The following is a 13,106-nucleotide window of genomic DNA, read 5'->3' on the forward strand; positions in this document are numbered from 1 at the left end:
ATTAGCAATATATTTGTTATTGTCAATTGTGGTTGTGTTTTGCAGTGTGTGCCGCTGCACTGCGGTTTACGAATTTTCATCATCTCATTAGTTTGTGCAAGTGTCCCTAATGTTGTGTCCAGTGAGAGTAACCTAATGAGGACCACTCAGACTTGCTGTACGAGGTAGTATCTTCTCACGTGCGTGTGTGAAGACATCTGAATGAGTGATATGATGCACACAGTAACACCTATTGCACTTTATATTACAATATACAGTACATACACAGTTATAAATAATACATTATCGCATTTCTAAATGTACCTCCATTATTTCTGTACAACCAGAGTTTGATAGAGCCAAAACAACGAAATGTTCTAATCGTTTCCTTCCGTCCAGGCAATTCAAAGCTTGAAGTAAGTCACTGGAGAGGAAACGTAGTCATTTTATTCCAAAGGTGGGTCAGTGCCAGAAGACTTAAATGTTCCCGCCTTTGTTCCTGCAGTCCAAGCATAGTTTCTGGAGCGTAATCAGGGTTCCTTGCAGTCCACAACTGTCCGTCAGGTCACCCCACTCAGGAGGTCAGGGCTCCCATTTACCGAGCTGTTATAAGAAACAAACAGGTCCAACCTCGAGGTGATAACGTGATCCAGGTTCTGTGGTCGGTAAGTTGGATACTTCCACTATGGGGAGTAAATTTGGCTCCGGAGTCTGGAACACAAAGTGGGTCTGACGCCAGCGGCCGTCCTTGATCTGGGAACATTGTGTCAAAAAATAGATACTGTCACGGTCCAGTGAAAAGCATTCATCTTCACATTTCTGCAAAGCTTTAGGGTTGATCTACAAATTCTTTTTTTTTTTTTTTTTTTTTTTGCTTTGTTTTGTGTTTTCCCCCCAGAAATGCGTTACACCTGCATTGGAAGTTATGATTGCTGAGGATCTGCTTTCTAAATGTAGAAATGGGGATAGTTGGACTAATTTGTGCTAATGTCAGTGGAACAACAGTACAGTAAATCGCTGCCCTTGCTTCGCCTGTTCAAGTTTGTTTTAGTTGTGTAGATGGCACACATCTGGTTGGGGTGGGGGGTGAACGCTCCACAGTCATCCAAACTAGATGGGTATGTTGGAGGTTGTGTTAAGGCAGATAACTGATATTTGGACCCGATATTTTTTTGCAGTAAAAGGGAAAATATTGGCGTCAAAATTTTGAATAGTAGAAACTTTTGCTTTTCAATTGCACCGTAACTTTTGTTGTGAATTGGCGCTACAGCATTAAAACTGACTTGCTATCAGCTATGATGCTGAGAAGCCGGGTTCAAGCCACACAAATGAAAAGTGTTCAGAATTGACATGTTTGAATTCAAGGCCTGCCCTAAGCACAGGAGTGGAGTGTGCGCGTACCCAGCAGTCGTCTCTGGGTACAAGTGGTTCAAGAAGATCGCCTGCTCGGATCTTCTCTCCTGTCCAGGTCTTGAAGCTCACAGCCTGGCTGTAGTGCTGCCAGGAGGGTCCCGATGCCCAAACAGGCGTGTTAAGGCAGTGGACCGTGATGTGTTGCACAGCCTCGGTACTCAAGAGGTGGATGAAGTTCATCTGGATGCGACCGACCCCCATCTCCACCTGGAAGGTGAATCAGTTCCCTTGATTGTATTCCCATATTCTGCATCTGTGTCAGTTTGAGCCAGGAAGACCCCTGCTAGGCATTGACTTTTAGGTGCACATAGTTGTTGATCCAACCTTGGAGACTGTGACAGGTTTCAAGCATGTCTGTCCTCCGGCAGTGAAGTTGCATGTGACCTCGATGGTGTCAGCATCGCAGCCCAAGTTTGGGTCGATCCAGTAAGTGCCTGTGAAAGCAGCAGCAGATTGTTTTATGCAAAATTTAAAAAAAAATGCACCAGGGTAACTATCTGTGTAGCTATTTGGGACCCTACCATCATAGATCCTTTGGTCACAGTTGTAGAGGTCTCGGCAGATGCGGGCTGGATTGTTGCGCTTCCCTAGTGGGTTCTTTAGACTGTGGATTAGGGAGCTGAGATGCTCCAAAGTCCTGAAGATCTCCGTTCCTTGGTCCAGCATGGGAAGGTCCACATTGTGGTAATTCAGCTTTGAACAGATGACAACATTGTTATTTGAGTTCAAGTTGTCAGGAACATAAGAAGTTTCAGTTCCATCTCCTGTATTTGGAATACCAGATGGAATTTGTTGACAAATATACACTCATTTACCTAAAAGACACAGCAGGACACCGATCCATTTGTCACATTCCCAAAGCATATTGACAGAAAGTTGGGGGTTTCAAACCGCACCCCAGTGGTTCACCTCACACATTTACATGACAGAAGAATAAACATTTTGCTTCCTAGTCAAGTCAAAATTTCAGTGCTGGCTGAGCCAGATGTTCCTAGATTATATTTCGTAGATGTCCTGTGAAAAACATGTATGTCCAATTTTGTCTTGCCCATAAACGTAAAAATTAAATCAAAACGGATGTTTTTTTTCACAGGACAGTGTAATTTTTGTAATTATTGTAATAGGGCAAGGAAGACCACCATATTTCGTCATTTTAGTTGGAATTGTCCTTAACTGAACTACTTACAAAATCAAATCTGAGCCTTGATGCACATGTGTTAAACACCTTGGAAAATATTTCAGGGACAAAAGACATTATAACTTTGCAATTGTGATACCATTGGTAGATTAAATATCAATTGTTAACAACTTAATGTATTCTATTGCCCAGTTACTGCCTTTTATCACACTGTTACATATTTGCCTGAACATTTTCACAAAATCTTTACTGCACTTTAATATTGGAGGTTGCCAGGCTTTGATGATCGAATTGTTCTTGGGACCTGAGGGAAATAGATGAAATAGTTTTCGAGATGCATTACCCGAATTGAAGATAAGCTTGCATTTAAACGTTCTGAAAAGCATGCTCTCTCACAAGTTTTTATGATTAAATTTGTGATGTTGCTTCTGCAGCGTTTTGATTGATTGAGAGGCAGTTTAAGATTATTATGACGATGTAAAGTCGTTTGTCCGACTGGATTTGCCGTAGACCTGCCATTGCGTTTTGGGTGGACACACTATAAGGTTGTTGAACCCTGTGATGTATACCAGCCAATAAGTGAAGGAATGATTAATGGAATGTATAGTAGTCCTATGTAATGATAATGATGTTTAACAAACTAAAGCTGCATTGTATACAATAATAATTTGGGAAGTTTAAAATGTCAAATTCCCATTTATTTCAATGTGTGCCCCCCTATAAAAGGTTAAGTCAAATCAAACTTCACATTTAAGGTTAAAACCTCACAGGCTTTCTGTCAGTTAGATCTCACCTCTGGCCTGAGTGGAGCATGTGATTCAATGATGACTTGAAAAGAAGCACCAAGTGCCTCGTTTTTCTACAAAGATAAAACGGAGACATCAGACAACCACACGTAGCTTAACCTGAATTCACTATAAAAAGAAATGAAATATACATACAAGGGAAAGGGAAGAACTGGTGCGACCCTAGGGAAAACAAAAATGTTGCCTTATTACTGAATTGCCTAACACCCAATAAGTTCTGTATATAAAGTATCAAAAGTGAAGTGAACTTACTGGAGGTCCCGGTGGGCCACGTGGACCGGGAGATCCCTGAAAAAAATCCCATTAAAACATTAGCTTTTAAATTTTTTCTTTTTTTTTTTTTCAGGTATTGCTTTGACTGAGAAAATGTATTATTACTTACCCTTGGTCCTGGCAAGCCCTGTTAAGGATGAAATACATCAATACTTGAAGGCAGACAATTCCAGAATAATAGAATGAGGATGAAGGCTGAAACATTTTTGTGCTGCCTGTTTAATAAACATCTGCTCTACCCTTTTGCAAACCAGTTCTGAGATATTAGTCCCTTCTCATCATAACTGCGTTTTTAGGTATTAACAACATGTGAAGCATATCAATAACGCTATTAAATGAATGGATATTAGCACAAGAATCTCATTGGCGCCAAATGTCACAGTGGATATTGCAACAGTGGTGCACAATAGGAAAGTGCCAAATGGCATTCGAGACTGTGGTGTGTATGGAGCCTCCACACTAAGCATGCCATCCAGCACTCACAGTTCACACAGAAAGGGATTTGTCAAAAGTTTGTCACGCACCACGTCCCCCCGACTTCCTTTGTCACCTTGTAGTCCCTGACGAGAGAGAAAGCAGGGGGTCACTCCAAGGACCGTAAAACTGTCAAGACAGGATGTGTTACACAGGTACGTACAGGATGCCCGCTGGGGCCGATGATGCCAACAGGCCCTAGAGCTCCGTCCGTACCCTGGAAAACAAGGACATGTTTGAATGATCTAGGGTAGCGCTTCCCAACCACTGAGCTGCGGAACAGTGCCGGTCCCAACACAACAGTCGCCTCATTAGCACATCATACCTGCGCCCCACTATCCAGACATGAGCAAACAACCCACGTTTAATACAATGGATAGTCAGGAGAGTCAGGCACAAGTATGCTGCATTAGTAAGGCGACTGTTGTCGGGTTATTGTCTCGAATGCTACATTATTGTAATAAAAGAGCTAATCCAATATCCCACACAATCAACATAATGATATAAATGCAGGGTTATATCGCACGGTAGACACTGTTATATCCAGAGGTGGGCATTCTATCAGACTGGTCCATCGCTGACGGACGCCCGTTTTGCTGACGGTTGTCAAATGACAGGACATCTTTTAACAAAAGACGAACTGACGAGTGACGGAAGGGGGTTTTCATCCATCAGTGTAATCGTCATCTGTCACTTATGGACCGTTAGTCCGTCACTGACGGACACCTATTTTTCTGACGTTTTTTGGGGATTGACTGACAGACCAACGGACCTAACTGAGGGACTGACTGAGGGACCGACAGACTGACGATTACAATTCAGCTCGTCCACCAAAAATAACGGACTGACGAATGATGGACGGGTACCCTGGTCGCTGACGGATGACGAACCTGCAAAATTTTAAAAATGCCCACCTGTGGTTGTATCACACTACGATATACCTGTATAACGTAATTTCACTCAGCACTAGAGGCTGACATTTTATCGGGAAAAATGGGGAAGAGGGGGCGGCACACTGTTTTTTTTTTCTAAATGTAGCTGACCTTCAAAATGGGAGCGGTACGGGAGTGGGAGCCATTCTGAACAGGACGGGATGGATTTTGTTTTTTTAACTGAGGACGGGACATTTTTTTCTGTGGGAGTAGGTTGGGACGGGAATGAAAATTCACTCCCGTTTCAGCCTCTACTCAGTACTACATACGGTTGTGTTCTGGGTTAAAATCAAGGAACAATATCTAGACTTACTTACCATCAGTCCTCTTGGTCCTTTTGGTCCCTGTATCCCCGCTAGGCCCATGTCTCCTTGGGGTCCCTGGAGTGAGACCAATTCTTGACATTCATGTAGTAATTCATAATAAATAAAAGCAAAACACTGAGTTGACTCGTTAACACAGCAGAGCCCCTCAAGATGAACACAAACCTCCCAAAGGCTATCATTTAAAATGTCATAGTTTGAGCCATTTAAAAACACTGGATAGATCTTGGTGGAGTCTTACCTTTGGTCCAAACAGACCGAGAACCCCTGCAAATCCTTGTTCACCAATGTCCCCCTGTAATATTATAGGATGGTTGTACAATTATTCATACCGTATTTCAAATTAAGCTTCAGCGCTAAATGACAAAGTATTTCTGCTTACTGGTTGCCCTTTGGAGCCCTTCACTCCTTGGTTTCCCATCAATCCCACACCGCCAATGGTCCCCCTAATCCCTGCAGGTCCAGTTTGGCCCGAGAGACCCCTTTCACCCTGAAGGACACACAAACATATACAGTGAAGGTGCCCCGCAAACCTTCAAATAGGTTACACAAACACACAGGTACCAGCCGTGACATATCAAAAGTCCTAGCCAATGAAATCAGTCTTACCTTTGGTCCAAAAGAACCTTGAGATCCAGGGAGACCCGTCTCACCATTTCTACCCTGTGGCCCAGGTTTCCCCATGAGGCCCAATCCTCCATCTTCTCCCTGCTCCCCCTAAATGTAATGATAGAAATTGTGAACCAAAGTCAAAGTTATTAATCCAATGATCGAAGAGTATGCAGTACCTTGGTGCCCTTGCTTCCATCTGTACCAGGCAATCCATCCATTCCATGAAGACCCTCCAGACCCTCCCTTCCTGTAACACCTCGTGGGCCAAGGGGGCCCTCTGGACCCTTGGGGAAAAACAAACTCAACGAAGTCACAGGGAAGTAAATGCATATACAATTTGTGGCCAAGTACTTGTGGCGTACAAGTGTATCAGTTCACTCAGAAATAATTGCCGGTAGTTATGTGGATGGAAAGGTAAAATGCTAGCTTCCGATAGGCCATGCTTAGCGGTTACTGCTTTTATTTTGGGTAGGTTTTCCCTTCTTTTTGTCCCACATTCCTTTTAGTTTTCTTGGACTATGATTTGGATGATCTGTGACCGGTTCATGCGTTTGAGCACTGAATTGGTTATGCGGTTTGATAAGAAAGAGAACTGACTGAAGATTTAGAATGCGATGTTAGCTTATCACATTAGCTGCTGTCTGGTTAGCTGCAATTATTCTTTTTACTTGTGAACAAGGGGCAGAGTGTTCCGTGTGTGAGTTATGTTTTAACAGATAACAGTTGGCGTTACTCACAACACTTGCATGTCACTGAATAAATTATTTTGCTGTAAATAGCCATTCCTGAATGTTGTTTACCTGATTTATAGAATGAAATTAAATCACTGGTCAGATGTTAAAGGTGTCACAAAAGCAAAAATATTAACATCAGAGTCACTGTTTTGCTTGACATGTTTCGTGTTTGTCTAGACAAAAAGCATTTTTTCTCTTCTTTATGTGAGAAGTGACAAAAGTTTGTAAAATTGAGCAATGTTCTACTCACTAAAGAACGGGAAAAGTTAACATCAAAGTTTTTTGCCCGGTGGAAGAAGAGTCTATTGTTTCAATTGATAGATTCAATGTACAGACAGTAGAACACAATATTCTGTGGGTCTTGATAAATCAGTGAACATTCTCTAAAATGGCTGCCACTCATCAGTTGTGATGACCAAGAGTGGCTGGCATTGATTGAGTTAAGTGCTTGAATTACCGCAAGACTAACAATTTTAAAATGTTTGCCCATGTCATGTCTGGGGCTCGGGAGATTCCATTTTATGCTTGTGTGATATTTATTGCCCTTCCTCTATCCTGAAGTTCATGTTTGAAGACTTCCAGCAACTTCAATCATTTCCTGTACAGTTACAAAAGGTCTTATAATGCTGCCCGTTTTAGCTGTGGAGCAAATAATTCCAAATATAATTGAACTCATGAGAAATGTTTTTTTGAGACAACAAACTCCAGTTCGAGCAACGTCGTGAGACGGAGTGTGGTGGAACTTGACGATCCCACTCTATAAAGGTGGTGAGCATCCATTTAACTCACCGGCGGTCCTTTGCTCCCAGATGTTCCTCTCGGCCCAGACTTTCCTTTCTGACCCTGGAGCACAAAGAGTTAATATTGTATAACTCCAGTGCATTGTATGAGTGCATGTTAGACTTTTAAGAATAGAGCAGCACACCGCCTGCAGTATTCTGCATTACAATGAGTTAAGTCCTTACTTGTTCACCTTTGGATCCTTTCGGTCCTTGTTGTCCTCTGGGCCCCGGATGTCCCTGAAATGACCATTACGGTTTGAAAAAGTAATGTCAAAGCTTGGTGTGGCTTTAAATCAAACCAATGGGATACTTACAGGAAGTCCTTGGGCGCCGGCTTTACCTCTCTCTCCATCAACACCAACTGGACCCTGCAAAATGTCATTTCGTACATTACACTATGCAGAATTTTGCTTTAAATCTTTGGCTCTGTAACTGCTGAGGAACACAAGTAGGGAATGTAGTCATCTTAAATTCACTTACAGCATGTCCGGGGTCACCTGCTTCTCCTCTATCACCTCTGTTACCAGGAGGACCCTGCCATGGAGCACATAGAGATAAAACAACATGAAATGTGGTACAGTGAGTTCCCCCTCAGAGAACATAAAATAGATGCTGCCTCCCCTATTCCCCCTAACAAACCACCAACATATCACCACGGGCCTGACACTAAAATATTCATAGCGGCACATGGTTTCAAATTGGTATCCTTTCATACAAGCCGTCTTTAACACCGGGATTGTCTGCAGTTTTCTGTTCGCCTCGCCTTTCTCACCGTAGGAAGTTGGAAAAAAAAAAAAAGATTCATTTTCCCTTCAACATGTAGCTGTAGTGAGATTATCAGGTTTAAAACTAATGTTTTTATTAAAGGGGTCTTTGAAAATGACATTACAAAAGTCATCAATCAATACATATCCTTTGAGTGAGAGTGGATTTTTATATGTCGAATGCTGGAATGGACATTTGGAGGGATTGCAAGAATTTGGCATTCAAATGGACTGTAGTAATATGGTCATTTTTCCATCCATCTATTTTCTATATAGCTTATCCTCGTTTGGATGACTTTTGCTAAGAAGCAGGTACAGTGGTACTCCCTGGACTGGTTGCCAACCAATTGCAGGGCACATACCCTTATAGACAAGCATTCACACTAACATTCACGCCTATGCACAATTTAAAGGCCGGAGCGCAGATTTAAACCCCCAACCTCAAAACTGAGGAGGCCATTTATACAGTATATCTCACCCCTAAATTACAGAGCAGGAATAACCAAGGACAAAAAACTCACTCTGTCACCTTGGCGACCTGGGGGGCCTTCTATCTTGCTGTCCTCCCCTTGCCCACCCTAAAAAGCAGCACGGAAACAATCAAAATAAAAATAAGTCAAGAATTACCCCTTTTAGGATACCAATGAAAAAAAAAAAAAAGGAAAATAATGCTGTAATCATTGTCCATTTCATAAGACAGGTGGTTTCATCCTACCAAGTGCTAACATGCACAGCGATTGACTCATCGCTGTTTCCCTGTCTCTGGGACTTTATTACACTAATTGAACGATAACATATGTGTGAAGGATTTTATCAGTCATGTGTTCTGCATTTGTCAAATGAAATGATTCAAAAACGACTAAAACATGATGATGATCAAATTAAGAAAATAATTAGGAATGGTGAAAGGCCATGAAAAAGTAAAAATTACAAAGATTGAATGGGACAATAGTGTAAGTATGCGTGCATCAGATCTGCTGCACATTTTGGTTTGGAGAGTCAATCAGTTCACACGTGACAGAATGATTTTTATTAGTAAACAAGCATTGGTATTATTTTCTGACAACAATACAAATATGCACATCCAGATGGCTTAATCACCCACTGGCAAAAAAAAAAAGCTTTTTATCTAGTTTATTATGCACCGCTGCATCCTGTCCAATCAACACAAATGTTCGTATTGCTTCAATCGTGAGTCCAGTTACTCGGCTGATCACGCACTTAAAGAGTACAAAGTGAATTTGATGTGCTCTACTTGCTACCAATCATCTAGAATGGATTGGGTGCGGAACAAATGTCCCAATGTACCTTTTCACCTTTTGGTCCTTGTGGTCCTTGTGAGCCTTGTAGTCCTTTGTGACCCTACAAGAAGAGGAGCACTCCATTATTCAGACGAAGCTAACCTTTGCCATCAATTACTCCTCTGTTGGCATGAAGTGAATGAGTAAAACCTATTCGTCCATATTCTGAACAAAATTATAGCAACATATTTGGTTTTGCCCCCATTTTCCATGGGCACAACATTAAAGATGTATGAGTTTGTATATATAAACAAAGGGGATATTTCAATCTATGTAAATCTATGTCAGTGAGCACTTCTCCTTTGCAGAGTGAGATAATCCATACACTGAACAGGTTTGGCATGTCAAAATGCTGATTAGAAAGCCTGATTATTGCACAGGTGTGCCTTAGGCATAGGCTGGCCACAATAAAAGGCCACTATAATGTCCAGTCTCACTTTATTGAAACCAGCCAGTATCTGATGTGGCAGACATTGGCAAAGGAGAAGTGCTCACTGCCAATGGAACAAATTCCAACCAAATTCAACATAAGAACAGAGCAAAGTTCAATCTGATCAGAAGAGATCTGATAAGGAAAATAGCCCAACAAACTCAGGTAATTTCCACTTAATTGCAATTGACACCAAACACCCCTCAAAACGTCATTCCAACCATGTGTTTTCTCCAAGCCAAGCAGCAAAGATTTAATCAAATAAAAGTTCATTCGACTGGTATAACCCTACAACTCAAAGACAGTGACTTAAGTAAATTAAATATTTTTTGTATGTAATTTTCTGGGTTTATAATTTTTGTGGGTGCCCTATTTAATCACATTTTTCTAGTTCTCTTTTACACTGCGTGGATCAGTTTAAATGTATATTTTCTGGTATAAACACACTATTTTGTCCGTGTACCCTAAAAATTCTTTCAAAATCTTAAATGAGAATTTTCATTTTCATTCATAGGTCTTAATATGGCAATCACATGATTAGCAACATCGTTTCATTTTTTAAGTATACATTGTGTAGATAATGGTAGTTTCCCTTAATAAGTGCTGCTACTTGCAAGCTGTGATCACTAAAATGTTTCGTATTGGTTTTATTGTATATAGTAGTGCACAGTAAAGTCCATGCAATTGGTCATATTTGCCTTTAAATTGGATTCCTTAAATTTGCAGATACTCTGCACAAACATAAGAACACAAAAGCTGTGTTTATATGTGAAAAGAAAAAAAAGGTCCTTAGTGCCACTAAGGATGGATCAGGTAACCTGGAATGATTCATCCTCCTAGAGTGTAGTGACTGTGACATCCTCAAAGCAGAACAATGTTGTCTCAGTGGCTACCAGCAATAATAAAAATCTTAACAAAATCCCACTCGGGGTGATGTGTGTGTGTGTGTGTGTGTGTTTATATATATATATATATATATATATATATATATATATATATATATATATATAAAATATACTATTATGCGACACCTCATAGCCTGGTATTCCCGGGTCTCCCAGCTGGCCCATTCTTCCAGGAGCACCCTGGGGAAATAAATCCACATTTAATCCACGTTTACCAAAATCCAATTAAGTCTGTCAGTCCAAAATAGGCTTTAAAAGCTAACAGATGTTTTACCACTGGTCCTATCGTTCCTCTTGCTCCCTTCAGTCCAACAAATCCTGGTGCTCCCTGCTCGCCCATTGGCCCACTCTCACCCAGGTGACCCTGGTGTCCTTTGGTCCCCTGGCAAGAGGCAGTCAATAAGCAGGTATGTAGCGGGGGTGAAAACTGCAATGACTTCCAGAGGCAATTTACTATCGGAGAGCATCTCTAGCAAGTAATCTCTTTATTTCGAAGTGTTCAATCACTCCTACAGGGACAGCAAATAGACTTGAATGGGAAAGTGACGGGTGGACAAACCTTGTCTCCTGCTTTTCCTCTTTCGCCAATGTTGCCTGGTTTACCCTCTTGGCCCTTTTTAAAGTAGAATGATTTTAAGTGGACAAAAACAAGATGTCTTATTTATCAAGAGAATCCAATAGACACTTACTCTCACCCCCGCCAGTCCAGGAGGCCCACAGGGTCCATCTTCTCCTTTCTGGCCTATTTCACCCTTGTCCCCCTTGGCACCCTCCACGCCGGCATCCCCTTTCTCGCCCTAAAAAGAGATCATTGAAAAAGTGGAAGGATTTATACAGATTTATGAGGTGGAGAAGGATAGTAATGCTAAGTTAATAATATCAAAATCAACAAGAAGAGCAGATGAAAACGCACATACAGGAAGTATTCAAACAGAATTGACAATAAACATCAAATAGCTTTCACACTTTATCTTCTATACTCACAGGATGTTAAATTCTCGTGGGTATAACTGTTGACCTTATGTTAACACAGCAAAATATAATAAAGTAGAAGGAAAGTTGATTGTTCGTATGTTAGTTAGTTAGCTAGCTAGCGAGTTACTTGGTTGATTAGTTAATTCATTAATTGGTTAGTTTGCCAATTATCTTGATAGCAAGCCAAATTTGCTAAGTGGGCACCACTGGGTAGGAAGGGAGTTAGTATGCTAGTTTCCAAATTTGTTCCTTGATTTATTGATTTTTAGTTAGCTGATTTTTTAGTTTTGTAGTTAGTGAGGTAACTCTCACTGTTTTGGTCATTAGACAGAAAAGCCTAAACATAGCAACAAAGTCACTTCGTTGGCAACCTGGTGTGTAGTTAGTTAAGTATTTAATGTGTTGGTTGACTAACGTATGTGTTAATTGTCTAGGTAGTGAGCTATCTATCTAGGTAGTTAGTTGGAGAGTCGTCGTAACAAGTCGCTACATTTGTCGCCAATCACTTTTTGAAATCAGTCACTAGAGGGGTCAGAAAAGTCAATAAATACAGCGTCAATGTCCCAAAATGTCTTTTAATGCCTTTGGGAGGAGTTGATGGAGCTACACATGGCTGCAGGGACACTGATATCTTGCTGACTTTCCATTTGTCTTTCTCCAGAATGGAAGAATGAAGTGATACAAGGAACTGTTTTTTATTCCTCCCAACAGTGAACAGCTAATGCGGCAAATCCCTGGTGAGCTGCTGTTTTCTATCCAAAAACTACACGGTAGACTTAATGTACACTGTCTGACTCACTTGGTTGACAAAAATATGTTTTGTACACCATGATGCCAAAATGAATCTCTTAATTCTGTTTGTTTGACTTAATGGGTCATTTGGCAATCGTTTTTTTTTGGATTTTTTTTTTTGCAGTACTTTCCAGCCATGATAGCTTTTAAAAGAGTCTCATTGTCTGTTACTACCACAGTGCAGTTCCAAGAGTCTCACACATACATCTGTCTCACTTTAATAACAATAAATGACAAGATTCAACTGGATTTGAGCTTATTTGGTTCTCTTTCACGTATTGCTTGGACTGAATGAACCCATGCTGAAACTGTTTAGTTAGATTTTAGGATTAATGTAAACACTTATAGGGATCTTGTTTACGTTAGGTTCCATTATTCCCTTTATGCTTTACCTTAACTGCATCAGGTCCAGTAGGTCCAGCCTCACCATTAATGCCTTGCTCCCCCTGATGGGCAAAATCTTCATTAATGTA

At 41.0% G+C, this 13,106-nt stretch overlaps 1 protein-coding gene across 2 annotated transcripts in view; it reads right to left on the minus strand.

The window, feature by feature from the left end:
- Nucleotides 1–223: 223 nt before the first annotated feature.
- LOC147147230 (uncharacterized) overlaps nucleotides 224–13,106 on the minus strand; it is a 53,091-nt gene continuing 40,208 nt past the window's right edge. For both annotated transcript variants that reach the window (XM_086031991.1, XM_086031989.1), the window contains exons 36-61: nucleotides 13,026–13,079; nucleotides 11,556–11,663; nucleotides 11,426–11,479; nucleotides 11,141–11,248; nucleotides 10,993–11,046; nucleotides 9,539–9,592; nucleotides 8,752–8,808; nucleotides 7,947–8,000; nucleotides 7,781–7,834; nucleotides 7,650–7,703; nucleotides 7,474–7,527; nucleotides 6,127–6,234; nucleotides 5,948–6,055; nucleotides 5,721–5,828; nucleotides 5,580–5,633; nucleotides 5,333–5,395; nucleotides 4,247–4,300; nucleotides 4,134–4,169; nucleotides 3,719–3,736; nucleotides 3,589–3,624; nucleotides 3,472–3,498; nucleotides 3,324–3,389; nucleotides 1,914–2,085; nucleotides 1,717–1,826; nucleotides 1,381–1,599; nucleotides 224–732 (exon numbers count right to left, since the gene is read on the minus strand). In XM_086031991.1, the coding sequence (XP_085888117.1) occupies nucleotides 586–732; nucleotides 1,381–1,599; nucleotides 1,717–1,826; nucleotides 1,914–2,085; nucleotides 3,324–3,389; nucleotides 3,472–3,498; nucleotides 3,589–3,624; nucleotides 3,719–3,736; nucleotides 4,134–4,169; nucleotides 4,247–4,300; nucleotides 5,333–5,395; nucleotides 5,580–5,633; nucleotides 5,721–5,828; nucleotides 5,948–6,055; nucleotides 6,127–6,234; nucleotides 7,474–7,527; nucleotides 7,650–7,703; nucleotides 7,781–7,834; nucleotides 7,947–8,000; nucleotides 8,752–8,808; nucleotides 9,539–9,592; nucleotides 10,993–11,046; nucleotides 11,141–11,248; nucleotides 11,426–11,479; nucleotides 11,556–11,663; nucleotides 13,026–13,079 (2,031 nt within the window). In that variant the 3' untranslated portion in view covers nucleotides 224–585. The remainder of the gene's footprint in view (nucleotides 733–1,380; nucleotides 1,600–1,716; nucleotides 1,827–1,913; nucleotides 2,086–3,323; nucleotides 3,390–3,471; nucleotides 3,499–3,588; nucleotides 3,625–3,718; nucleotides 3,737–4,133; nucleotides 4,170–4,246; nucleotides 4,301–5,332; nucleotides 5,396–5,579; nucleotides 5,634–5,720; nucleotides 5,829–5,947; nucleotides 6,056–6,126; nucleotides 6,235–7,473; nucleotides 7,528–7,649; nucleotides 7,704–7,780; nucleotides 7,835–7,946; nucleotides 8,001–8,751; nucleotides 8,809–9,538; nucleotides 9,593–10,992; nucleotides 11,047–11,140; nucleotides 11,249–11,425; nucleotides 11,480–11,555; nucleotides 11,664–13,025; nucleotides 13,080–13,106) is intronic.

The sequence above is a fragment of the Filicampus tigris genome, chromosome 5 (assembly GCF_054856515.1).
Source record: "Filicampus tigris isolate MCC_2025a chromosome 5, RoL_Ftig_1.0, whole genome shotgun sequence".
NCBI classification, from domain to species: Eukaryota; Metazoa; Chordata; class Actinopteri; order Syngnathiformes; family Syngnathidae; genus Filicampus; species Filicampus tigris.